This window comes from Scyliorhinus canicula, chromosome 6 (genome assembly GCF_902713615.1).
Source record: "Scyliorhinus canicula chromosome 6, sScyCan1.1, whole genome shotgun sequence".
NCBI classification, from domain to species: domain Eukaryota; kingdom Metazoa; phylum Chordata; class Chondrichthyes; order Carcharhiniformes; family Scyliorhinidae; genus Scyliorhinus; species Scyliorhinus canicula.
In genome coordinates this window covers 182,163,548-182,190,146 of record NC_052151.1, presented here as the reverse complement: position 1 = coordinate 182,190,146, position 26,599 = coordinate 182,163,548, and the positions used below count along the sequence as shown (strand labels likewise).

The window sequence follows — 26,599 nt, the reverse complement described above, 5'->3', positions numbered from 1 at the left end:
TATTCACCGGGCGGACCGCACGGCATCTTCAGGCAAAGCGAAGGGTGGAGGAGTTTACCTCCTCATCAATTCCTCCTGGTGCTTGGATGTGGTGACCCTGGCGACCTACTGCTCCCCAGACCTGGAATACTTGACCGTAAAGTGCCGCCCATACTATCTTCCACGTGAATTCACTTCAGCCATTATCACAGCAGTCTACATCCCACCCCAGGCAGAAGTGAGGAAGGCGCTGGATGAACTGTACACAGTCATGAACAACTATGAAACAGAACACCCGGAGGCCTTGTTCATTGTGGCCGGAGACTTCAACAAAGCCAACCTCAAGAGTGTACTGCCAAAATTCCACCAGCACATCTCCTGTCCACCAGGGGCGACAACACTCTTGACCACTGCTACTCAAAAATCAAGGGCGCCTACCGTTCCATCCCCTGACCGCATTTTGGGAAATCAGACCATAAAACTGTGTTCCTTCTCCTGGCTTACAAGCAGAAACTCAAGCGGGAGAATCCAGCTAAGAAGGTTGTGCAGTGCTGGTCCGAGGAGACAGAAGAGCTCTTACGTGACTGCTTAGAGACAGTGGACTGGTCCATATTTAAGAACTCAGCGTCTAACTTAAATGAGTACGCCACCACCGTCACAGACTTCATCAGCAAATGTATGGACGATTGCGTGCCAAAGAAAGCAGTACGTATGTTCCCCAACCGGAAACCATGGCTCAACTGCGAGATTGACTCCCTACTGAAGGACAGATCTGAGGCATTCAGGCAGACGACCCTGTCCTATACAAGAAATCCAGGTACGACCTCCGCAAAGCCATCCGAGATGCCAAGAGAGAATATCAAACTAAGCTAGAGTCACAGACAGACTCTCGGCGGTTGTGGCAAGGACTAAACAACATAACGGGCTACAAAGCGAAGCCGAGCAGTATCTCTAGCAGCAGCGCACCCCTCCCCGATGAACTTAATGCATTCTATGCTCGGTTTGAGCAGGGAACCAACAATCCGCTGTCGAGTGCCCCAGCAGCCCATAATTCGCCCATACCCACCATCACAGTTTCCGAAGTCAGATCGGCCTTCCTGAAAGTGAACCCACGGAAGGTGACGGGCCCGGATGGGATCCCTGGTCATGCACTCAGAGCCTGCGCATACCAGCTGGCAGAGGTATTCACAGACATCTTTAACCTATCCCTACTCCACTCCGAGGTCCCCACCTGCTTCAAGAAGACCACCATCATACCGGTACCAAAGAAGAACCAGGCAACATGCCTCATTGACTACTGCCCGGTGGCCCTGACGTCAGTTGTAATGAAGTGCTTCAAGAGGCTGATCATGAAGCGCATCACCTCCATACTCCCGGAACGCCGTGACCCACTTCAATTCGCATACCGTCGCAACCGGTCCACATCAGATGCCATTTCCCTGTCCCTACACTCATCCCTAGAGCATCTCTAAAACAAGGATTCCTACATCAGACTCCTATTTATTGACTACAGCTCCGCCTTCAACACCATAATCCCAGCCAAGCTCATATCAAAGCTCCAAAACCTAGGACTTGGCTCTCCACTGCAAATGGATCCTTGACTTTCTGACCAACATAACTCAATCGGTAAGAATGAACACCAACACCTCCTCCACAATAGTCCTCAATACCGGTGCCCCGCAAGGCTGCATACTTAGCCCTCTACTCTACTCCCTGTACACACACGACTGCGCGGCAAAACTTGGTTCCAACTCCATCTACAAGTTTGCTGACGATACGACCATAGTGGGCCGGATCTCGAATAACGACGAGTCCGAATACAGGAGGGAGATAGAGAACCTAGTGGAGTGGTGTAACGACAACAATCTCTCCCTCAATGCCAGCAAAACTAAAGAGCTGGTCATCGACTTCAGGAAGCAAAGTACTGTACACGCCCCTGTCAGCATCAACGGGGCCAAGGTGGAGATGGTCAGCAGTTTCAAATTCCTAGGCGTGCACATCTCCAAAAATCTGTCCTGGTCCACTCACGTCGACGCTATCACCAAGAAAGCACAACAGTGCCTATACTTCCTCAGGAAACTAAGGAAATTCGGCATGTCCACATTAACCCGAACCAACTTTTACAGATGCACTATAGAGAGCATCCTATCGGGCTGCATCACAGCCTAGTATGGCAACTGCTCGGCCCAGGACCGCAAGGAACTTCAGAGAGTCGTGAATACCGCCCAGTCCATCACACAAACCTGCCTCCCATCCATGGACTCCATCTACACCTCCTGCTGCCGGGGGAAAGCGGCAGCATAATCAAGGATTCCTCCCACCTTGCTTACTCACTTTTCCAACTTCTTCCATCGGGCAGGAGATACAGAAGTCTGAGAACACGCACGAACAGACTCAAAAACAGCTTCTTCCCCACTGTCACCAGACTCCTAAATGACCCTCTTATTGACTGACCTCATTAACACTACACCCTGTATGCTTCAACCAATGCCATATGCTTATATAGTTACATTATATATCTTGTGTTGCCCTATTATGTATTCTCATGCATTTTCTTGTATTGTCTTGAATTTTGTTTAATTTCTTTTTCTTCCATGTACTGAATGATCTGTTGAGCTGCTCGCAGAGAAATACTTTTCACTGTACCTCGGTACACGTGACAATAAACAAACCCAATCCAATCCAATCCAATCCAAATGGCGGCGCCCACGGGTCGCACGTGGGGGGTGCAGAAACACTGGGCCTATGTACAGCAGCGATCGACCAGGCCTGGCACACAGTAACGAAATGTCCCTTCTTTCCACAGGTTGCACTCTGCGCCGGGCAGCGTTGTCGGGGGTGCTTTTTCTGCCCGCAGAAATAACACTTGGGCCCCTTGGGGTTGGCTGACTGCCGCGCCGCGCAGGGTTGGGGTTGGCTGGGGGCGGCCGCTGGTGGGGCCCACGATGTCCATCAGGGCGCTGTGTGGTTAGGGGTGTATGCCATGCGGTCGGGGACGTATGACTACGTTACGGGAGGCTACCATTAGCGAGCTCGCGAGTTGCCTGGTTGCCGCGAGGTCGAGCGTACCCTTTTCTAATAGGCGCTGGCGGATGTACGCCGACTCCATGCCCGTAACAAAAGCGTTCCTGACTAAGAGTTCTGAATGTTCCATGGCCGAAATTGCCTGGCAATTGCAGTTCCTCGCCAGGATGTGTAGAGCACGCCAGAAATCGTCTAATGACTCACCGGGGAGTTGCTGCCCCGTGGATAGGAGGTGCCTGGCATAGAGTTTGTTGATCAGCCGGATATAGTGTCCTTTCAGAAGCTCCATAGCTTCGGAGTAAGTGAGCGCATCCCGGATAAGGGGAAAAACCTCGGAGCTCACCCGTGAGTACAAGATCTGAAGCTTCTGTGCGTCGCTGATCTGAGGTAGCTTTCGAAGCAAGCTAGCCAGTGTCGAAGGTCGACGCGGCGTTGCCTGCTTGAGGGTGCAGCTGCAGGCGATCTGGCTTGATGCGTAGTTCCATCGCTGTAATATCTCTGCTTAATAAATTGATGCGCTATCAATTACGACGAGACGAGAGTAAGAGTAATCAAGGCTTCATTATACAGAGATGTGGAGCCTCCGGCAGCTGCTACCAGAAATGGGAGCAGCTCAGAGAGCCCACACATTTAGACTCCGCCTATTGGGCGGAGTCAGCAAGCAGGGATCTACCCCCCTTACCTGTAGGACAGGAGCCTTACCGTATTACCTCTAATACGTATTATACAAACAGTGGTGACTACCACACTCCCCCTACCTTTCCCTCCGCTCTCTTTTCCCTCCCTTTCTCTCTTTCCTCCATTTCTCTTTCTTTCCTTCCCTCCTGTCTCTTTCCCTCCTTTCTCTCATTCATCCCTCTGTGGTGAATGTATTGCATTACCAATTAACCATGTATGTCACTGTATCATGCTGTTGCACATGTGGGGTCTCGTTTGTGACCGTGCAAAGGAGGGACCTAATAGAGTGGAGTGCGTCGGGGAGGACCTCCTGCCAGTGGGAAACTGGGAGATTCCTCGACGGTAGGGCCAGGAGGACGTCACAAACGGGGTCTCGGTCTTCCAAAGAACAATGGACCGAATGGTGGATCAGTAAGGGCTGCGGGCCACATTTCCGTACTTGGACAACGTCACCATCTGCGGCCACGACCAGCAGGGTCACGACGCCAACCTCCAGAGATTTCTCCAAACCGCCCAAACCCTTAACCTCCCTTATAACAAGGAGAAATGCGTTTTCCGCACAACCAGACTGGCCATCCTCGGCTACGTCGTGGAAAACGGGGTTCTAGGACCCGACCCCAACCATATTCCCCCCTCCTGCAACTCCCCCTTCCCCACTACCCCAAGGCCCTGAAAAGGTGCCTCGGGTTCTTTTCCTATTACGCCCAGTGGGTCCCCAACTATGTGGACAAAGCCTGCCCACTAATCAAGGCCACCATCTTCCCACTGGCGGCTGAGGCCTGCCAGGCCTTCCGCTGCATCAAGGCAGATACTGCCAAAGCCGTGATGCGCGTGAGTCCGTCCCCTTCCAGATGGAGAGCGACGCATCAGAGGTCGCCCTCTCCACCTGTCCGTTTCCCCGGGGGTTGTAGCTGGTAGTCCTGCTCGAGGCAATGCCCTTACCGAGCAGATACTGACGCAGTAAACGAGGAGCCCCGGTCACTGTGAACGTATGTGGGGAAACCGAACAGGGTGAAGACACGATGTAGGCTTTAATGACGGTGGCCGCGGTCATGTCGGGGCAGGGGATTGCAAAGGAGAAGTGGGAAAACTCGTCAACGACGTTGAGGAAATACATGTTGCGGTTGGCAGAGGTGAGGGTCCCTTTGAAATCAATACTGAGGCGCTAAGAGGGCCGGGATGCCTTTACCAGGTGGGCCTTATCCGGTCGATAGAAGCGCGGCTTACACTCCGCGCAGATTTGGCAGTCCCTGGTCATGGCCCTTACCTCCTCGATGGAGTAGGGCAGGTTGCGGGCCTTGATGTAGTGGGGAAGCCAGGTGACCCTCTGGTGGCAGAGGTCATCATGGATAGCCCAGAGTCGGTCATCTTGCGCGCTGGCGCATGTGCCACGGGACAGGGCATCTGGGGGCTCATTGAGCTTCCCAGGACGATATACTATATCGTAATTATATGTGGAGAGTGCGACCCTCCACCTCAAGATCTTATCATTATTGATCTAGCCCCGCTGCGTATTATCAAACATGAAGCTACCAACCGTTGGTCGGTGATGAGGGTAAACCTCCTACCAGCGAGGTCGTGCCTCCAGTGCCGTACGGCTTCCACGATGGCTTGGGCTTCTTTTTCGACCGAGGAGTGTCGAATTTCGGAGGCGTTGAGGGTACGGGAGAAAAATGCTCCTGGCATGCCTGCCTGATTGAGGGTCGCGGGAAGGGGATGGACTCGTCCACCGCGCGCATCACGGCTTTGACAGTATCCGCCTTGATGCAGCTGAAGGCCTGGCAGGCCTCGGCAGCCAGTGGGAAGGTGGTGGCTTTGATCAATAGGCGGGCTTTGTCCGCATAATTGGGGACCCACTGGGCGTAATAGGAAAAGAACCCGAGGCACCTTTTCAGGGCCTTGGGGCAGTGGGGAAGGGGGAGTTGCAGGAGGGGGGCATATGGTTGGGGTCGGGTCCTAGAACCCCGTTTTCCATGACGTAGCTGAGGATGGCCAGTCTGGTTGTGCGGAAAACGCATTTCTCCTTGTTATAAGTGAGGTTAAGAGTTTGGGCGGTTTGGAGAAATCTCTGGAGGTTGGCGTCGTGGTCCTGCTGGTCATGGCCGCAGATGGTGACATTGTCCGGTACGGAAATATGGCCCGCAGCCCATACTGCTCCACCATTCGGTCCATTGTTCTTTGGAAGACAGAGACCATGTTTGTGACGCGAAGGGAACTCGGAGGAAGTGGAAGAGACCGTATAGTGGCGGTCCTCCGGGCAGATTGGGAACTGGTTGTACGCAGACTTCAGATCCACTGTGGAGAACACCCGGTCGTATGTGATCTGGTTAACCATGTCTGTGATCGCGGAAGGGGGTACGCATCGAGGTGCGTGTATCGGTTTATAGTTTGGCTGTAATCTACAACCATCCGGTTCTTTTCCCCGGTCCTGACGACCACCACCTGAGCTCTCCAGGGGCTGTTACTGGCCTCGATGATCCCTTCCCGCAAGAGTCGCTGGACCTCGGACCTGATAAAAGTCCTGTCCTGAATGCTATACCGCCAGCTTCTGGTGGCAACTAGCTTACAGTCGGCGGTGAGATTTGCGAAGTGCAGGGAGGGTCGACTTTTAGGGTCGCGAGGCTACATACGGTGAGTGGGGGTAACTTCAGAGTTAGGCTCCTGAGGTTACACTGGAAGTCCAGTCCCAACAGGAGAGGGGCGCAGAGGTCGGGGAGTACATATAACTTAAAGTCGGCGTACTCGGCGCCCTGTATTGCTGGGGTTGTGGTAGTGCACCCCGGACCTGCACCGAGTGCGACCCGGAGGCGAGGGAGATGGTTTGATGCGCCGAGAAGATTGGGAGCGAGCAGCGCCTTATCATGTCTGGATGAATGAAGCTCTCCGTGCTCCCGGAGTTGAACAGGCAAGGCGTTTTGTGTCCATTTACCTGGACGGCCATCATGGAGCTCCGGATTTGTTTGGGTTGCGACTGGTCAAGGGTGACCGCGCTGAGTTGCGGGTAGCCGGCGTGGTCGGAGGGGCTGGGGTGGTCCCAAGATGGCTGCCCCTCTCAGTCGCACGTGTCGGGTGACGAGGAAGTTGGCGTCCAAGATGGCGGCCCCCATGAGTCGCATGTGGCAGGCCGCGTGGGCGAGGATGGCCAAGGTGGCGGACCCCGTGAGTCGCACACGTTGTGCGGGCTTGAAGATGGCTTCCCCCACGGACAACACGAGGCCAATGACGCGTCCGGGGGGGGCGGTGCCGACAGACACGTTGCCACAATGCGGGATCTGCGGGCCTGTGAATCCGAGAGTCGGGCCTGTGATTTTGAGGATTTGGACCTGGCCAGGCAAACCTTAGCGACATGACCGTTTTTACCGCAGTCGCTGCAGTTCGTGTTCCGGGCTGGGCAGTGTTGCCTGGGATGCTGATGCTGGCTGCAGAAATAGCAGGGTAGCACCCCCCCCCCCCCCCCCCCCCCCCCCCCCGTATTGGACGGGCAGCCACGCGGCACAGGCCTGGGGTACTCTCTGGTCGGTGGTCCACGAGGGGGTCGCGTGATCAGGCAGGAACGCGTTGAGGCTTTGGGGCGCTACTTCTAGGGAGGAGGCTAGCTTTACCGTCTCTTCTAGGGCACCTTTCTCGAGTAGGCGCTGTCTCACGTAGTTGGACCTGACTCCAGTCACGTAGGTGCCCCAGACTGCGAGGTCCATATGTTGAGTGGCCGTAACGGCCTGGCAGTTGCAACTTCGCACAAGGACTTTGAGGTCGCATCCAGCGATTCCCCGCCGGCGTTGGCGGCGAGTAGTGAAGAGATGACGTGCATACACCTCGTTCACTGGCTTTACGTATAGACGCTTCAGCATCGCATGGGCATCTGTGTAGGTGAAAGCTTTCTCGAGTTGAATAGAGATTCAATGGCTCACCCGGGTGTGGAGGAGGCTCAGCTTCTGATCGCCGGAGACGGAAGGCGAGGAGGAAGCGGCGAGGTAGACCTTGAAACAGAGGAGCCAGTGCGAAAAAATCCCTTTCGCCTTGTGGGTCGAGTTCGAGTCGGTCAGGTTTGAGGGCCGATTCCATAGTGGTGTTGTAGTCGATAAAATTGATGCCACCATCAATTCACGCGAAACAGAGAGTAGATGTAAACTGTGGCTTTAATCGACTAGAACAGTGCCTGCCTGCGACAATCCAGGTAATTACTTACAATGGTCTATAGGTGGAGCCCACATGGGCAACAGCGTGATACAGTGACATACATGGTGAATGGTTAATGCAATACATTCACCACACCCTCTTCCCCTACCTTTTGCTCCCCTCTCTTTCCCCTCCCTTTCTCTCTCTACCCTTCCTTACTCCCTCTGTCGTCCTCCCTCCTTCCTCTCTCCTTCCCATCTCTCATGTTCTCTTCTTCACTTTTCTTACTCTCTCCTTCTCTCTCCCCCACTTTTTATTTCACCATTGCTCTCTCTCTCACTGTCTCTCTCTATTCCCCCACCTTTTTTCACTTTACTACCTTCCTCACCTCTCCCTCCCCCCTACTCCCTCCCCTCCCCATTCTCCCCTTCCCGCTCCTCGCCACGTGCCCCCCCCCCCCCCCCCCCCCCCCGGCACATCTTCCCTCACTTCACCTCTCCCTCCCTCCCTTCTGGCTCCTCCCTACCCCTCATACCCCTTCCCTGCCCATCTCCCCCCCCTCCCCGACCCAGTCCCTCTCTCCCCCTCCCTCCCCGACCCAGTCCCTCTCTCCCCTCCCTCCCCACACCTCTCCTCCCACTCTGCTCCACTCCACTTCCTCATCCCACTCCACTCCACTCCCATCCAGCCCCTCACCTCTCCCTCCACTCTGCACTCCCTCCCCCCTGAACTCCTTCCCCCCTGAACTCCTCTCTCCCTGTCCCTCTCCTACCTCCCTTCCTTCACTGCCCCTCCTCCCTCCCTCCCATCTGCCCTTCACCACTCCTCTCTCTCTCTCTTTCCTTCCTCCCTCTCTCCTTTCAGTTCCTTCTTGCTCTCTTTCCCTCCTCTCTCCTTTCCTCCTTCATTTTCTCTATTTCCCTCACTAGGCTTCATGTCGTTTGAACGCTTTGAGCTCTCCTCTCAATATTTGCAAGGCGTACATGTGTCCATCACGTTGTCATGCCAACCAAACACTTTGGGTGATGAACTATTTGGTTAATTGCCTACTAATTATTCAGTTAATCAGATATGTTAATTAATTGATGCACTCAGTTGCAGAACAACTAATTACATCCGTGATCTGTATACTGGGGCTGACACACCCCACCCTCCTCAGCCCCTGGTTCAATTATGCTCGTAGAAGGACCAGATTCATTGATGCTCACCAGTTTCCTGCGGGAGAGGAAATCTGGGGGGGGAGGGACACATCAGTATAATGGGATGAAGTTACGGAGGGGAGATTTCGCTCTCTTCCGGATACCTGTGGGGAGGAATCTCTGGCTATTTGCTTTAATGTGGATGCACTTTAGGGTGGCACAGTGATTAGTACTGTGGCTTCACAGCACCAGTGGCCCAGGTTGAATTCTGGCCTTGGGTGACTATCTGCGTGGGTTTCCTCCGGGTGCTCCGGTTTCCTCCCACAGTCCAAAGATGTGCAGGTTAGGTGGATTGGCAATGCTGAAATTGCCTTTAGTGTCCAAAAAGGTTAGGTGTGTTTTTTTTCCATCTCTTACATGGAAGACGGAAGAACAGCAGGCACAGCTGTGACAAGCCTGTAGCTGGGTGTTGACAATGTGTCTCATGACAGATGTTTCCAGTCCTGTGGGAGAGGAAAAGAGTCGAGGGAGATTTAAACTGAAATCTGTCACATCCTCAGCCTGTCCTCAGAAACCTCGCAGGTCTTCTGTCTGTAGCAGCAAGTGGGTATGGGGGGGGGAGGGGGGGAGGGGGGGGGGGGTGGAATTCTGTGACTAGGCACAAATTCCCCGTCTTTACAGACTCTTCCCTGTCTTTGGATAATGAAACAAAAGACTGGATGTGTCCCCCTGCATCGTATAGATAGGCACATGAAGCTTGCACCTACTCCAGGGGCAGAGGACCCAATAAGGTGGCACGAGCAGGTGCCCGACAAATTGTTGTAACAGGTATCTGCCTCATTTTATTTTCCTCTTTCCCTGTTCCACGTTGAGTGCCCCAAGAGCAAAGATTCTCCCTGTGCATCAGTGGAAGTATCTCACTGTCAGATTTCATCTTGAATTTACCGAGACAGTGAGAGCCGCAGGCACCATCTTTTGGACAAAATCTTAAACCCAGCTTCCATATGCCCTCACAGTGAAGCATGAAAGAGCCCATAGAACTATTTTGAAGAAGACCAGGAGAGGTTTCCCCTGCTGTTTTGGCCAAAATTAATCTCTCAACTAATATCACAAATCCTACGATCTGGTCATTTATCACATTACTGCTTATGGGAGCTTGCTTTCGCAAATTGGCTACTGTGCTTTCCACATTACAGAATTTCAAAAGTACGTGATTGACTATAAAGCACACTGGGATATCCAGACATTTTGAAATATATAAATACAAGTTCTTTTACTTCTTAGCTCAAAAGAAGATCAAACTGACGAGAATGGGAGGATGAGTGAAGATTCCACATTTACCTGTATGGATGGAGCGTCGGGTCATACCAGTTCCGGAATGGTACTGTGGTTATCAAGATGTCCCACTTTTTTAAGGATAGCCGTTCATAATTCTACTGGTTTTCTGAGGGATATCCATTAACATTGCAATCCCAATCAAACGATGTGGAGGTTATGTGGATGGACCATGAGCAATGCGAGGAGTTACAGGGATAGGGCGGGGGAGTGGGGCTGGGTGGGGTGCTCTTTCGGAGGGTGGGTGTAGACTCGATGGGCCGAATGGCCTCCTTCTAACTGGAGGGATTCTATGAACTGAGCTGGCTCAGCTTATTGCTGAGGAAATGAGAATGGGATACAATTACCCACATGGGAAAGGTTCAGTGCTAACACCAATCTTCTGATACAAACTGCTCATTTTTTTCCCCTTTCACTGGTTGGGAATTTCCTCATAGATTGTTTTGTACGGGCCACAGGGAGTCCACACCCAGTTGGTCAAAACAAAAACGTATTATTTTACAACTGTTATTACATACAGCTCCAGTAGCTCCCCACTGGGTCTTCTCTAGTCAGTGCGTGACTGGCTGACTCTATTTATAAATTGCCAGACAGTGTTAAAGGTCCCGCCTCCTCATCGGCAGGTGGTGCTCGTATTCTGCAACATCCACGGGGCAGGTAATCATTCCTACCTCGTAAAACCTGTGTGGGTTATAACAGATTGCCTCAATCTACCGCTCCTCACCTAGCACAGCTTTCCTATTTCCACTAACAACAGTTCTCATCCTTGTTTTCAATCCACTCCATGGCCTTGCCCCTTTCCCTGTCTCTGTAATCTCTTACAGCCCCAGAACCCTCCCTGATTTTGATTGCTACTGGTTTGGCTTTGGAATTCTCTCACACCTCCAAACCTTTCCACTTCGCTCCTCCTTTAAAGGCACTTTGCCAAAGTTTACCACTCTGACTAAACTAATGGTCACCTGCTCCAGTATCTCCAATGTGGCTCTGTGTTAACTTTTATTTCATACGCTCCAGTGAAGTACCTTGGGACATTTCACTCAATAAGAGGGGCTATATGAAAGCAAGTCATTGTTGAATGCGCCACGTTTGACTTGGCCAGGTATTTTGGACCAGAGAACAGAGCCAGACATGAGGCGACAAAGCCTTCAGTGGTGGAGTATCTTGGGTGGAGTTTGAAAGTCCAATATCACCTGTTCTGCCCAGTCATTCTGCATTTACAAGATGTCATGTTCGAATCACTCATAACTGACCCATCCAGTATCTTGGCTGAGTCCTTTAATGCAGGATTCCGCACATACAAAATTCACCCTTATTTGAAAGATAACGCAGAAACAAACTTGACTTTTTAAATGCTCTGTTCCTTAATCAACTGCAGCAAAATCCAGTTGGAGCCTTGAACGAATATTGCCAAAAAACAAAACTGTCCTGCTACGTTGAGGAAGTGAATAAGCGTGGACTGGCTCACTCTCCAGAGTAAGTAAACTATGGGGTGTTTCATTTCACAGCAAGTCGCCCCGGAAAACACAAACAGATTGGCTTCTTCTTAAACTGCTTCCCAGCCAAGATCCAGACGTGTTAGGTTCGAATGGCCCTCTCCTTTGCAGTTCCATCCTCTCGTCTGAAGTAAAATGAGTTGATCTGGAGTTCGCCGCCTGAAAATGTGCAGGAAACTGATTCAATGCTAACTTCCATCAAAAGGATTTGGATAAATCCTTGAAAAGGAAGAACTTGTCGGGTAGTGAGGAAAGAGCCAGAGGAGGGTGAGGGCAGGTGTTGGGGGTAGGGGGTGTGGTGGTGGTGGTGGTGGGGGGGGCGGCGGTTGGGTGGTGGGGGGGCAGTGGGATTAATTGGATTGCCCTTTTAAAAGTGTTGGAGCAGACTCAACGGGCTGAATGGCCTTCCATGCTGCACAATTGTATGATCCGTGATGGAGGAGGATGTGTAATTGCGTCCTAGTGAGCATTTTCTTTTGAAGGCTTGTGACTTATCGTGCAATTCTCTATTCCAGATTCACCCTTCAATATGTAGTAGAGGGTAAAAAGTTTCCAAGTGCTTCTGCAGAAAACAAACAGAAGGCCAGACGAAAAGCTGCCATCCTCGCTTTGAAGGAACTTAAGGTATTGCTTGAGCTGCTTGTCTCTCCTCCCAGTTGAAATGAAGTGAAATGAAAATCACTTATTGTCACGAGTAGGCTTCAATGAAGTTACTGTGAAAAGCCCCTAGTCGCCACATTCCGGCGCCTGTCCGGGGAGGCTGGTACGGGAATCGAACCGTATTGCTGGCCTGCTTGGTCTGCTTTAAAAGCCAGCGATTTAGCCCAGTGAGCTAACCAGCCCCAGTTGTTAACCTTTGTCCCAAGTAAATATTTTGAGATTCAGCGTAGATATTCATCTTGAGAATAAACGGTTTCTCTCACTGCTTATTTCATTTAATGTCACCCAATCCTGCAAAAAAAAGCAATTTTTATTGATATTAGAGCGGGTTCCACGTTGCAGGTAAATTGTGGTACAATTGTAATATTAGCACAGCTAGGAGCCCATTGTACCAGGGTTGGCTCCCCATCAGCACTACTGTAATAGAATAATAGGGTACTGGTTGAGGTACTGAATTTATAATCCAGAAGTTGTGACTTCAGTCCTCCTCCTCCTTCCACCCTTCCCCTCCTTCCACCCTTCCCCCCTTCCACCCTTCCCCCCTTCCACCCTTCCCCTCCTTCCACCCTTCTCCTCCTTCCACCCTTCCCCTCCTTCCACCCTTCTCCTCCTTCCACCCTTCCCCTCCTTCCACCCTTCCCCTCCTTCCACCCTTCTCCTCCTTCCACCCTTCCCCTCCTTCCACCCTTCTCCTCCTTCCACCCTTCCCCTCCTTACACCCTTTTCCTCCTTCCACCCTTCCCCTCCTTCCACCCTTCTCCTCCTTCCACCCTTCCCCTCCTTCCACCCTTCTCCTCCTTCCACCTTCTCCTCCTTCCACCCTTCCCCTCCTTCCACCCTTCCCCTCCTTCCACCCTTCCCCTCCTTCCACCCTTCTCCTTCCACCCATCTCCTCCTTCCACCCATCTCCTCCTTCCACCCTTCCCGTCCTTCCACCCTTCCCCTCTTTCCACCCTTCTCCTCCTTCCACCGTTCTCCTCCTTCCCCTCCTTCCACCCTTCTCCTCCTTCCCCTCCTTCCACCCTTCCCCTCCTTCCACCCTTCCCCTCCTTCCACCCTTCTCCTCCTTCCACCCTTCCCCTCCTTCCACCCTTCTCCTCCTTCCACCCTTCTCCTCCTTCCACCCTTCCCCTCCTTCCACCCTTCCCCTCCTTCCACCCTTCTCCTCCTTCCACCCTTCCCCTCCTTCCACCCTTCTCCTCCTTCCACCCTTCCCCTCCTTCCACCCTTCTCCTCCTTCCACCCTTCTCCTCCTTCCACCCTTCCCCTCCTTCCACCCTTCTCCTCCTTCCACCGTTCTCCTCCTTCCCCTCCTTCCACCCTTCTCCTCCTTCCCCTCCTTCCACACTTCCCCTCCTTCCACCCTTTCCCTCCTTCCACCCTTCCCCTCCTTCCACCCTTCCCCTCCTTCCACCCTTCCCCTCCTTCCACCTTTCCACCCTTCTCCTCCTTCCACGCTTCTCCTCCTTCCACCCTTCCCCTCCTTCCACCCTTCCCTCCTTCCACCCTTCCCCTCCTTCCACCCTTCCCCTCCTTCCACCCTTCTCCTCCTTCCACCCTTCCCCTCCTTCCACCCTTCCCGTCCTTCCCCCTTCCCCTCCTTCCACCCTTCTCCTCGTTCCACCGTTCTCCTCCTTCCCCTCCTTCCACCCTTCTCCTCCTTCCCCTCCTTCCACCCTTCCCCTCCTTCCACCCTTCCCCTCCTTCCACCTTTCCACCCTTCTCCTCCTTCCACGCTTCTCCTCCTTCCACCCTTCCCCTCCTTCCACCCTTCCCCTCCTTCCACCCCTTCCCCTCCTTCCACCCTTCCCCTCCTTCCACCTTCTCCTTCCACCCTTCCCCTCCTTCCACCCTTCCCCTCCTTCCACCCTTCACCTCCTTCAGTCGTTCTCCTCCTTCCCCTCCTTCCACCCTTCTCCTCCTTCCACCCTTCTCCTCCTTCCCCTCCTTCCACCCTTCCCCTCCTTCCACCCTTCCCCTCCTTCCACCCTTCCCCTCCTTCCACCCTTCCCCTCCTTCCACCCTTCCCCTCCTTCCACCCTTCTCCTCCTTCCATGCTTCTCCTCCTTCCACCCTTCCCCTCCTTCCACGCTTCCCCTCCTTCCACGCTTCTCCTTCCACCCTTCTCCTCCTTCCACCCTTCCCCATTTCCCTCCTTCCACCCTTCCCCTCCTTCCACCCTTCTCCTCCTTCCACGCTTCTCCTCCTTCCACCCTTCCCCTCCTTCCCACTTCTCCTCCTTCCACCCTTCTCCTCCTTCCACCCTTCTCCTCCTTCCACCCTTCTCCTCTTTCCACCCTTCCCCTCCTTCCACCCTTCTCCTCCTTCCACCCTTCCCCTCCTTCCACCCTTCCCCTCCTTCCACCCTTCCCCTCCTTCCACCCTTCCCCTCCTTCCACCCTTCCTCCTTCCACCTTCTCCCTTCCTTCCCCCTTCCCTCCTTCCACCCTTCCCCTCCTTCCACCCTTCCCCTCCTTCCCCACCCTTCCCCTCCTTCCCCCTTCCCTCCTTCCACCCTTCCCTCCTTCCACCCTTCTCCTCCTTCCACCCTTCTCCTCCTTTCACCCTTCCCCTCCTTCCACCCTTCCCCTCCTTCCACCCTTTCCTTCCACCCTTCCCCTCCTTCCACGCTTCTGCTCCTTCCACCCTTCCCCTCCTTCCACCCTTCCCCGCCTTCCACCCTTCCCCTCCTTCCACCCTTCCCCTCCTTCCACCCTTCCCCTCCTTCCACCCCTTCCCCTCCTTCCACCCTTCCCCTCCTTCCACCCTTCCCGTCCTTCCACTCTTCTCCTCCTTCCACCTTTCCACCCTTCTCCTCCTTCCACCCTTCCCCTCCTTCCACCCTTCCCTCCTTCTACCCTTCTCCTCCTTCCACCCTTCCCCTCCTTCCACCCTTTTCCTTCCACCCTTCCCCTCCTTCCACGCTTCTCCTCCTTCCACCCTTCCCTCCTTCCACCCTTTTCCTTCCACCCTTCCCCTCCTTCCACGCTTCTCCTCCTTCAACCCTTCCCCTCCTCCCACGCTTCTGCTCCTTCCACCCTTCCCCTCCTTCCACCCTTCCCCTCCTTCCACCCTTCCCCTCCTTCCACCCTTCCCCTCCTTCCACCCTTCCCCTCCTTCCATCCTTCCCCTCCTTCCACCCTTCCCCTCCTTCCACTCTTCTCCTCCTTCCACCTTTCCACCCTTCTCCTCCTTCCACCCTTCCCTCCTTCCACCCTTCCCCTCCTTCCACCCTTCCCCTCCTTCCACCCTTCCCCTCCTTCCACCCTTCTCCTCCTTCCACCCTTCCCCTCCTTCCACCCTTCCCCTCCTTCCACCCTTCCCCTCCTTCCACCCTTCCCCCTTCCCCTCCTTCCACCCTTCTCCTCCTTCCACCCTTCTCCTCCTTCCACCCTTCTCCTCCTTCCACCCTTCTCCTCCTTCCACCCTTCCCCTCCTTCCACCCTTATCCTCCTTCCACCCTTCCCCTCCTTCCACCCCTTCCCGGTCCGTCCACCCTCCCCCTCCTTCCACCCTTCCCCTCCTTCACCCTTCCCCTCCGTCCACCCTTCCCCGCCTTCCACCCTTCCCCCGCCTTCACCCTTCCAATCCCCACTTCGCCTCCTTCCACCCTTCTCCTCCTTCCCACCCTTCTCTCCTTCCACCCGTCGCCGCCTTCACACCCTTCCCCGCCTTCCACCCTTCCCCTCCTTCCACCCGTCCTCCTCCTGTTCCACCCTTCCCCTCCTTTCCCCCTTCCCCTCCGTCCACCTTCCCCATCCTTCTCCCTCTTCCTCCGCTTCACACCTTCCACCCGTCCCCTCCTTCCCCTTCCCCTCCTTCCACCCTTTCCCCGCCTCCACCCTTCCCTCCTTCTACCATCCTCCTCCTTTCCACCCTTCCCCTCCTTCCACCCTTTTCCTTCCACCCTTCCCCTCCTTCCACGCTTCTCCTCCTTCCACCTTTCCCCTCCTTCCACGCTTCTCCTCCTTCCACCCTTCCCCACGTCTCCTCCTTCCCCACTTCTCCTCCTTCCACCCGTCTCCTCCTTCCACCCTTCCCCTTTCCACCCTTCCCCTCCTTCCACCCTTCTCCTCCTTCCATCCTTCCCCTCCTTCCACCCTTCCCCTCCTTCCACCCTTCCCCTCCTTCCACCCTTCCCCTCCTTCCCCCTTCCCCTCCTTCCACCCTTCTCCTCCTTCCACCCTTCTCCTCCTTCCACCCTTCTCCTCCTTCCACCCTTCCCCTCCTTCCACCCTTATCCTCCTTCCACCCTTCCCCTCCTTCCACCCTTCCCCTCCTTCCACCCTTCCCCTCCTTCCACCCTTCCCCTCCTTCCACCCTTCCCCTCCTTCCACCCTTCCCCTCCTTCCACCCTTCCCCACTTCTCCTCCTTCCACCCTTCTCCTCCTTGCACCCTTCCCCTCCTTCCACCCTTCCCCTCCTTCCACCCTTCTCCTCTTCCACCCTTCCCCTCCTTCCACCCTTCCCCTCCTTCCACCCTTCCCCTCCTTCCACCCTTCCCCTCCTTCCACCCTTCCCCACTTTTCCTCCTTCCACCCTTCTCCTCCTTCCACCCTTCCCCTCCTTCCACCCTTCCCCTCCTTCCACCCTTCCCCTCCTTCCACCCTTCCCCTCCTTCCACCCTTCCCCTCCTTCCACCCTTCTCCTCCTTCCACCCTTCCCCTCCTTCCACCCTTCCCCTCCTTCCACCCTTCCCCTCCTTCCACCCTTCCCCTCCTTCCACCCTTCTCCTCCTTCCATCAGTAAGCTACAGAATTAATCATAAAAACATTTGGTCAGTTTATGGGATGGGGCCAGACAACAATTTGTTTGGAAAGCCACCATTCCTCCCAGATATGGATGGCAGTTCCTACATCCATAAAGTCCCTTATGCGATTCAAGAGAAGGGAGCTGCCGCTCCAATCAGTTCTGGGTCTATAGAACGTGCAAGTCCCCTATTATACTGTCATTGAGTCTTTTTCAGCAGAAGGAGGCCATTTGACCCATCAAGCTTATGCTGGCTCTTCATGGAAAAATCCAATCAATCCCATTCCTCTGCTCTATCTCAGTAGCCGTACAAGTTTATTTCCCTCAAGCGCCCATCCCATTTCACTTTAAAATCATTCACCATCTCTGCTTTCATTGCCCCTGTAGGCAGTGAGTTCCAGGTCATTACCACTCGCTGCGTAAAACAATTCTTCCTCACAAAGCCTCTGCATCGAACATACAAAACCTCAAACATGTATGCCCTGTATGTTCCATCAGCTAATGGAACATTTATTCATGTCTACTACATCCAAATAATCTTGTACACTTCCATCAAACCTCCTCTCATAGGTCTTTTCTCCAAGGAGAAACAACCCCAGCTTCCCTATCCTTGTAGCTAATATCCTTCACCACAAGAACTATTCTGGCAAATTCTCTGAACCTTCTCAAAGACCCTCACATCCTTCCTAAAGTGTTGTAACCAGAACTAGATGCAATACTCCGGTTGTGGCCTAATCAGAGATTTGTAAAAGTTCAGCATAACCTCCCTGCTTTTGTACTCAAATATCTCTTATTTACGAAGCCTAATATCGTAGGCGGCACAGTGGTTAGCGCTGCTGCCTCAAGGCACCGAGGACCTGGGTTTGATCCCGGCCCCAGGTCACTGTCCGTGTGGAGTTTGAACATTCTCCCCATACCTGCGTGGGTCTCACCCCCACAACCCACAAAGATGTGCAGGGTAGGTGGATCGGCCATGTTAAATTGCCCCTTAATTGGAAAACAATAATTAGATACTCTAAATTTAATTTTTTTTAAATGATGCCTGAGATCACTCATTATGTTCTGCCACCTTCAAAGATGTATGCACATGGATCCCCACACACCCAGTCCCTACTCGCCCCTTAAAACTGTGTCATTACATCTACACTGCCTCTCCCTCTTCCTGTTGCCAACATGCATCACCTCACACTTCTCTGTATTAAATACCCAGGTCTCTACACCGGGGGCTTCGACTCCCTCCACATTAATAAGATTCGTCTCTGGGCTACCAGGGAGGCAAAGACCAAAACGTCACCCACTTTCGCCCCTGAACTCCCTGCTCTTTCACCCCTGAACTCCAAAGATCGCCACCTCCGGACTCGGCACCACCCGTGTTTTGAGGGCCGTGGATATCGCCTTCGCGAAACCCTGCCAAAACCCTCTAAACTCCAGGCATGCCCAAAACATGTGGACATGTCAAAAATGACAGGTCTAAAGATACCCAGATAGATCATGAACCAAGAGGTGTGCAACAGGTTGAAATAGTTTCCTGTTGTTGATGCAAACACCTTGGAAAGGAAAGCTCAAACATGCCTAAAGGTGCATTGGTCACAGAAGTCTGGAATGGGTTAATTACCCCAGTCATAACCTTTTAGCTAATTTGCAGAATTAGGTAAGTTTGTTACTAAGTATGTAAGTCCACAATGTAAATAAAGTCCATTTAGGTCATCAGGTTTTGAGTTTGTTTTCTGAAACTCTGTTTTCTTTGTTTTTTTTCTGAACTTGGTAAACTAAATATCACAGCAGACACAGGATGAGTTGGGCCGTGTTTCATCAGATGGACTTTTTTTGAGGTAAGTTTGTGAAAAATACCACAGGTAGCTGCACTTCAATATTTGTAGCAGGTGTAACACTGAATCACCTGCAAAACCTGCTCCAAACTCTTTAAAATGTCAAGTTTTTGTTTTGATGGGGACAATGGAATGAAACCACTTATGCAAGTTGATCTGGGTAGATTCTTGTTTATATTAGTCTCATATATTGCGATCAGTGATTCCCTTATGTGAGCTATTCCTGTTCAGTCCTCAAACAGACGTCCGTGACGTGATACTTGACAGTTACCTAACCTCTGATTTAGGGTCCTTGTCCAGCATCTGCTTCAATAGAAACCTCCTTGTCAGTTATTGGAAAGATGGAAGCCATGTCTTCACTCCCCACTTCAAACTCCCCATAAGGGGAGTTGGGCAGCTGGAAGGTGTCAGCTAACTCCCTAAAATTGGCAAACCTTCTCTCCACGAACAGGTCCACAAAACGCTCCAGACCCTTCACTTCCCAAGATTTAAATGTTGGGTCCAACCCAGAACGGCAGGATTGTTGATTGATGATTGTTGCAAACAGGGGCTAGTGAAGACAGGGCAAGAGCTGAAAATGCTGTCTGAACTCTTTCCAAATTCTAAGGGAGGAGACCACCATTGGGTCTGAGAAAAGTCTGGTGGGAGAAAAAGGCAATGGTGCAGTGATTATGGCAAGAAGAGTAGAAGTAGAGCAGGAGTGAGCCTCCATCGGCCCCGAATAGATTCGGAATCACTAATCCACAACAGTATTTTTTGAATGTTAGCAGTCCAGTAACAGAACAATAAATTGGGGAGGGCCAACGCACGCTACAGATTCTGGGATTCTTACCCACCCAAATAAATTCTTATTGACCTTGATTAAAAAAGGATTCTGGGAGAAAAATCTCATGAGCATGTTCATTTTAATCATCTGAATCCTACCTGTCAGAGATAGAGGAAGACTATTCCAAATCTGCAAATCCATTTTGATGCTATTAACCAGACTCCTGTAATTCAACCTGTGAAGTTGTGGGCCACCTGGACCCCCAGATAGCGAAAACATGTCTTAGAAAGGCTAACGGGTAACGTCTCCAATTCGGCAAGTCTCCCAGGGGGGTTAGCTGGACAGCATTCACTCTTACCTATGTTAAATCTATACTCCGAGAAGGAGCCAAAGGGGTTAAGCAACTTCATTATGCCGTCTATGGAGAGGGCTGGATCCGTAATATAAAGAAGTAGGTCATCCGTATAGAGAGAGAGACATCCGATGCGCCACCCCATCCCGACAAATACCTTGTCACTGACTCAAGGGTCTCAGTGCCATAGAGAGCAGCTCCATAGCCAGAGCGAACTGGAGTGGAGAAAGTGGCGGCCCTGCCTAGTCCCCCTATTCAAGGGAAAATAGAGTTCAGAACGTTTGTACGCACACTGGCAATGTATTATATAACAGGCAAATTTATTACCAAATCCAAAACGTCTTAGAATCTCAAATAAACACTCCCATTCCACCCTGTCAAATACCTTTTCAGCATCAAGAGAAACTATCACCTTCAGCTCGGTTCCTGGGGAAGTGAAAAGGATCACATTTAACAGGCGGCATATATTGGCCAACAATAGTTGGCCTTTCATGAAGCCTGTTTGATCCTCTGAAATTAAATTTAGGAGGCAAAGCTCCAGCCAGAGCACCAACACCTTGACAAAAAGCTTGATGACCGCATTCAAAAGCGATATAGGGCAGTACAAACCACACTCTATCAGGTCTTTGTCTTTCATAAGAAGCAGGGAAATAGAGGCTTGTGTGAGGCCTGGAAGCAGCGACCCCCGGATAGGGAATCATTGAACAAGTCCAATAATAATTGCACAAGCTGTTCCAAGAACTTCTTGTAAAATTCAATCGGGAAGCCATCCGGACGAGGGGCCTTGCCAGACTGCATCAGCCCAATACATTTTTAAATCTCATCCGGGCATAACGGGGAGTCCAACCCATTGCTCAGGTCCATCTCAACCCTTGGGATGTGTAGACCGGCCAGAAAGTCAGATATGACCCATTTATCTGCAGGGGGCTCTGATCTATAAAGGTCGTGGTAAAAGGGTTTTAAAACCACTTGAATTTGGGGCACCCGAATTTGGGGCGGCACAGTGGTTAGCACTGCTGCCTCACAGCGTAAGGTCCCGCCTTCAATTCTTTTTTTAAACATTTTTTTTATTTAACACAAATTTGTAACATTTACAGAGAGAAAAAAGGCCCTGTGCAAAAAGCCTTAACATAGTGAAAACGAACAGTGGGAAAGAATAAACATGTTAATAAGGCACTTCCCCTGCCAGCTCTGTTTGCCCATGCCACACGTGTTCAACTAAACTAACGTGGCCCATCCTGAGGACCACCTTAAGAGCTTGCCACAACGTGGAGGGTGAAATTGAATCGGAGCTATTTGATTTTATATTGTTGTTGATGGCAGTGGTCATACTCTCACAAAGTTTTTCATCAGCGAACAATGTTGTATCTAATCTCCGGCGTGGTCGTCCCCATCTGCATCATAAAAGAAGACACAGCCCTGGCCATCCCCAGTGGAACCAGGGAATTAAATTTGGAATGGTCCAATAGTTGTCCAAAACCCAATTCAGTTCCCCACCTAAAATGAGCTGGTGTGAGCCGAGGTTAGGGAAGGAGACCGGCAGATAGTTAATCATCATCCCAGTTGGGGGCCTAAATATTAATCATGACTACCAGGGTGTTTGACAGGGAGCAACCAGCAATAATAACATATCGACCATTAGGGTCAGCTATAACCTGAGAGGGGGAAAACTGAAGTCTTCTGTAAATTAAAGTCGCCGTACCCCTGGGCCTACCATTAAACCTGGAATGAAAAACATGCCCCACTGTGGTAAACCACTGTGGTGTATAATATGTGTATTGTGGTAAATGGCCACTGTACTTTCTGTAATGTGGTAAACCACTGCCCGATGGCTCCGCCTCCCCTCAGGCCCGGTATAAGGTGGCTGGTCTCCACCTCTGATCCAGTTCGGGATCAGAGGCCAGGAGGCTTTCTGTTTAGTTTATTTAAGCCTCAGTTACGTTCACCACTCGTCGTGTGATCATTGATGGCATATCACCCACCCACTCCTTGCACAGCCCGACCTGGTCCCTGACCTGCAAGTGGGTCTCCTGCAAGAAAACAGCATTGGAGTTTAAACTCTCAAGATGGGCAAATGCCTTCGACCTCTTCACTGGGCCATTCAAACCCCTAAATCTCTAGGTGACCAAGTGGATTAGAGGTCTCTTCTGCCCACCCTTAATCCAAAGTTAGCCATTTCCACCAAACGAGAGCACTGTAAAGGAAAAGTAAAAAGATCCACCCAAGATGGCCACCAAACCAAGTCGAAAGACGGGACAAAGAAAAACCCAACAGACGCCGCCAGCAAACTACCCCCTCCCCCTACCTCTTTCCCCCCCCCCCCCCCCCCCACAACAACGTCATCGCTGTTGAGTGTGACCACACCCAAAAGTAAGTAAGAGTGAGGCAAACAAAAACTTACCCTACAACTAAAACCTACATTTAACAAAACAAACAAAACAGAAACTCGAAGCTCATTTTCTAAAATAAAGAGCTGCTGCGAATCCTCCGAAACCACTCCCATGAACTAACTAACTCCCCAGTTAGCAGGGACACTCTCACTGGAGAAAAGAAAAAAATAGATAAAAGACCAGTTAACTTGCGTGTCTCACCAACGACTAAATGTCGCGCCAATCAACTACTTTCTTTTCAAGAAAGGAAACCATCTATTATGATGAAAAACCAAACCCCAGATAATAGAGAACCTCAAATATAATAAAAAATAATACAAACGCAACCCCAATTTCGCTAAATCTGCTAAAGCAGCATGCATTGACCATGCAGTTAAAGACAAAGACAACATTTATTTGAACTATTACACTCCCCACCTCCCAAAAAATCCTTTTATACTCGAGGTCTGATTCCCCAGTTAAGGGGGAAACCCCGCCCCTCGTTACCAGTGAACCTAATATTCAGAGGAGGTCACCTGGAATCTAATTGTCCTGACACCATGACCTCCTTGAGGGTTATAACACCCAACAAGTAAGAAAAAAACATAAGAAATACTAACAATACAACATACCGGTCGACAGAGCCACAATCCAACTTACCCCATGCACAACTTGGGCCCCTTACGAGTTTGCATCCCCTGGCATATTGAAAAAGTAGTCTCTTTCCTCGAATGTTACTCTAGGATGGGCTGGATATACCATCTCAAACTTTTTTTAACAAACAATTTTATTGAGGTATTTTAGGCATATAGAAAAAGTGACATTGTACAGTACAAAAACAAAAAGGAGTCAAGACGCAAATTACAAATTAAACATAGTGCAAACCATGGCTCTGTTCACGCACAGACCTGCCTCAATATCCCCCTACTCTACCCTAGCCCCCCCCACCTTGATCCTCAGCACATTATGCATTTGGGCCACCGAAGTCAGATCGGACACCAGCGCGGCAATCCGATCACTATGGGCTGATGAAGCCACCTCCATACCCTTGATCGTGGCTCCCTTGACTTTGACGGCTTCATTAGTTTTTCCCAGAACCTCACGAATGGAGGCCAAGCCTCATTGATTGATCTTCCAAGCCTCTCTGACATGATTTGTCGGTGCTTCTCAAACTTTCTCGCCAAGCTATTAGTGACGACTTTGGCTATTAGTTGAGTGGTCAGAGAGAAAAAATCCGATTCCGCCATCTTTCTTGCTGTTGAGCGCGAGAAGCTTCAGACTGTCGACAAGTTTCTGCTCGAAGCTTTCTTATCTTTCCTTTTTCTGGGTATTTCAGTGCAGAAGGAGGCCACTTGGCCCATCGAGTCTGCACCAACCCTCTGAAAGCGCACCCTACCTAGGCCCACAACCCCACCGTAACCCCACCTAACCTGCACATCTTTGGACTGTGGGAGGAAACCGGAGCACCCAGAGGAAACCCACACAGACACTGGGAGAACATGCAAACTCCATACACTCAACCAAGGTCAGAATTGAACCCAGGTCCTTGGTGCCGTGATGCAGCAGTGCCACCTTGCCACCCCAATTTGATTTCATTAAAGAGAAAACTCTACCCCCATAACTATCAAAAGTTCCAAGGCATAATCAACCCGAGGCACCAAGAAAAAGGGCAAAATGTTCAGTTCTACTCCACTGCTGCGTTTAGAGAACCTACGGCACTACTGCCGTTACTGCTGTTAGAGTATCTACTGCACTACTGCTGTTAATGCATCTATTGCACAACTGCTGTTAATGCATCTACTGCTGTACTGCTGTTAATGCATCTACTGCACAACTGCTGTTAATGCATCAACTGCACTACTGCTGTTAATGCATCTACTGCACTACTGCTGTTAATGCATCTACTGCACTACTGCTGTTAATGCATCTACTGCACTACTGTTAATGCATCTACTGCACAACTGCTGCCAAGGCATCTACTGCACTACTGCTGTTAATGCATCTGCTGCACAACTGCCGTTAATACATCTACTGCACTACTGCAGTTAATGCATCTACTGCACTACTGTTAATGCATCTACTGCACTACTGCTGTTAATGCATCTACTGCACTACTGCTGTTAATGCATCTACTGCACTACTGCTGTTAATGCATCTACTGCACTACCGCTGTTAGAGCTTCTACTGCGCTTACAGCATCCATTGCAGTTAGAGCAACTACTGCAGTTAGAGCGATAGTGGGCAACCCGGGGGCCAAATGCAGCCCATCTGATTTTTCAGAGGTGGCCATGAGACATTTTGTTGACCGTTGCCCATGCGCAGGGCTGCCACATTCTGCTGCTATCCAACCGTGTAGTTTTTTCCCTACCGGTGTGACTGAAGTGATATACATGTAAAGCAAAGGCGGGTGAAGAGAGATGCTAATTGCTCACAACATTGACTGAGAGCGCCATCCACTCTGTCCGCATCCGAAGTGTAGATATTTCTTTTGTTTTTACCATTTGAAGTTGCTGATCATTCTATTAATATATAAATGATGAAGTGTTTTCTATAATTCATGATGAAATATTCGGCATGTATTTAAAAAAAATAAATTTAGAGTAGCCAATACTTTTTTTTCCAATTAAGGGGCAATTTGGAGTGGCCTATCCACCTACCCTGCACATCTTTGGGTTGTGGGGGCGAAACCCACGCAAACACGGGGAGAATGTGCAAACTCCACACGGACAGCAATACAGGGCTGGGATCGTTCCCGGTTCTCAGCACCGTGAGGCAGCAGTGCTAACCCCTGCGCCACCGTGCTGCCCTTTATCCAGCATGTATTACATGTACATGATCTTATCCATGGGGTCATGGGTAGTGAACAAGGCTGATTTCAATCTCGTGGCCCACTGTGATGAAGGAGAGTGTAGGATTTCTTATTTTATCTTCTAATGAGAGGCGATAGTTCGGTTGATTGGAGGTATCAAAAATACAATTTTATTGCCAATAATCCATTTGAATAAGAACTGAACCAAAACTTAGAAACGAAAAATCAAACAATACACACAATGGTCAAACACATGGCAAAAAAACATTAAACATAAAAGCATAAAGAAATCACTTTAAACACAAACAAATGGACAGATGATTCAAGAATTCAGAAAGGCAGGAATTCGGGAAGGAAACCTTGATCACAAGGCCTTGCTTTTATTTTTGAAATGATTTTTATTGACGTTATTCAGTTTTACAGTGTAATACATTTGTGTCCTATATTTACATTTTCACAGTTTCTAATTGACATACATACTTTTTGGTAGACATTCTGCACTTTCCGCCTCCCTATCCCTCATTCGTATCCCCCTCTTCTGCCCTGGGTGTCCTATTGCTGAGCTCCTTCTCTTTGCATTTTTTTGTAGGCTTGTGGATTCAGGAGGGGGGCTTCCTGTCCTCCTCTCTCTCCCCCTCCCCCCCACACCTCACTCCTCCTTCCTCCCATGCTTCGCTCTGTGGCTCTTCCTGGGTTTCCTCCTCACCTCCTCCCCCCTTCCTCCTTTGTATCTCCGAGCCCCCCCAACTGTGTGTGTTAATGTCTGCTCTCCCCCATCTCTTTCCCTAGTCGCTGTTGGCCTCAAACAGGTCTTGGAATGACCCTCACACTTTGGGGAAGCCCTCGGATGGTGTATTTGATCTTCTCCAGGTGGAGAAATTCCGCCAGGTCTGCCAGCCAGTCTGCAGCTGTGGGTGAATCCGAGCAGGATTCTCCGGCGGGCGATTAGGGAAGCAAAAGTTCGGGCATCGGCCCTCTTCCCCATGTGTAGCTCTGGCTGCTCCGATACCCCGAAGATTGCCACTCTTGGGCACGGCTCCACCCTCACCCCCACAACCTTAGACATCGCCTCGAAAAAGGCTGTCCAGAATCCGAGAAGTCTAGGGCTAGCCCAGAACATGTGGATGTGGTTGGCTGGCCCTCCCTGGCACCGTTCACATTTATCCTCCACCACCGGGAAGAACCTATTCATTCGGGTTCTGGTCCGGTGTGCTCTGTGCACCACTTTAAGCTGCACTTTATACTGCATGAGGCTGAGCTTTGCACAGGAGGAAGTGGAGCTGGCCCTGCTCAGTGCTTCA

At 51.2% G+C, this 26,599-nt stretch overlaps 1 protein-coding gene across 1 annotated transcript in view; it reads left to right on the top strand.

Annotated features, from left to right (window-relative positions):
- eif2ak2 (eukaryotic translation initiation factor 2-alpha kinase 2) overlaps window positions 1–26,599 on the top strand; it is a 122,993-nt gene that overhangs the window by 39,239 nt on the left and 57,155 nt on the right. Inside the window, exons 7-10 of the mRNA XM_038800574.1 lie at window positions 10,221–10,317; window positions 11,647–11,744; window positions 12,280–12,388; window positions 18,956–19,005. Coding sequence (XP_038656502.1) covers window positions 10,221–10,317; window positions 11,647–11,744; window positions 12,280–12,388; window positions 18,956–19,005 — 354 coding nt within the window. The remainder of the gene's footprint in view (window positions 1–10,220; window positions 10,318–11,646; window positions 11,745–12,279; window positions 12,389–18,955; window positions 19,006–26,599) is intronic.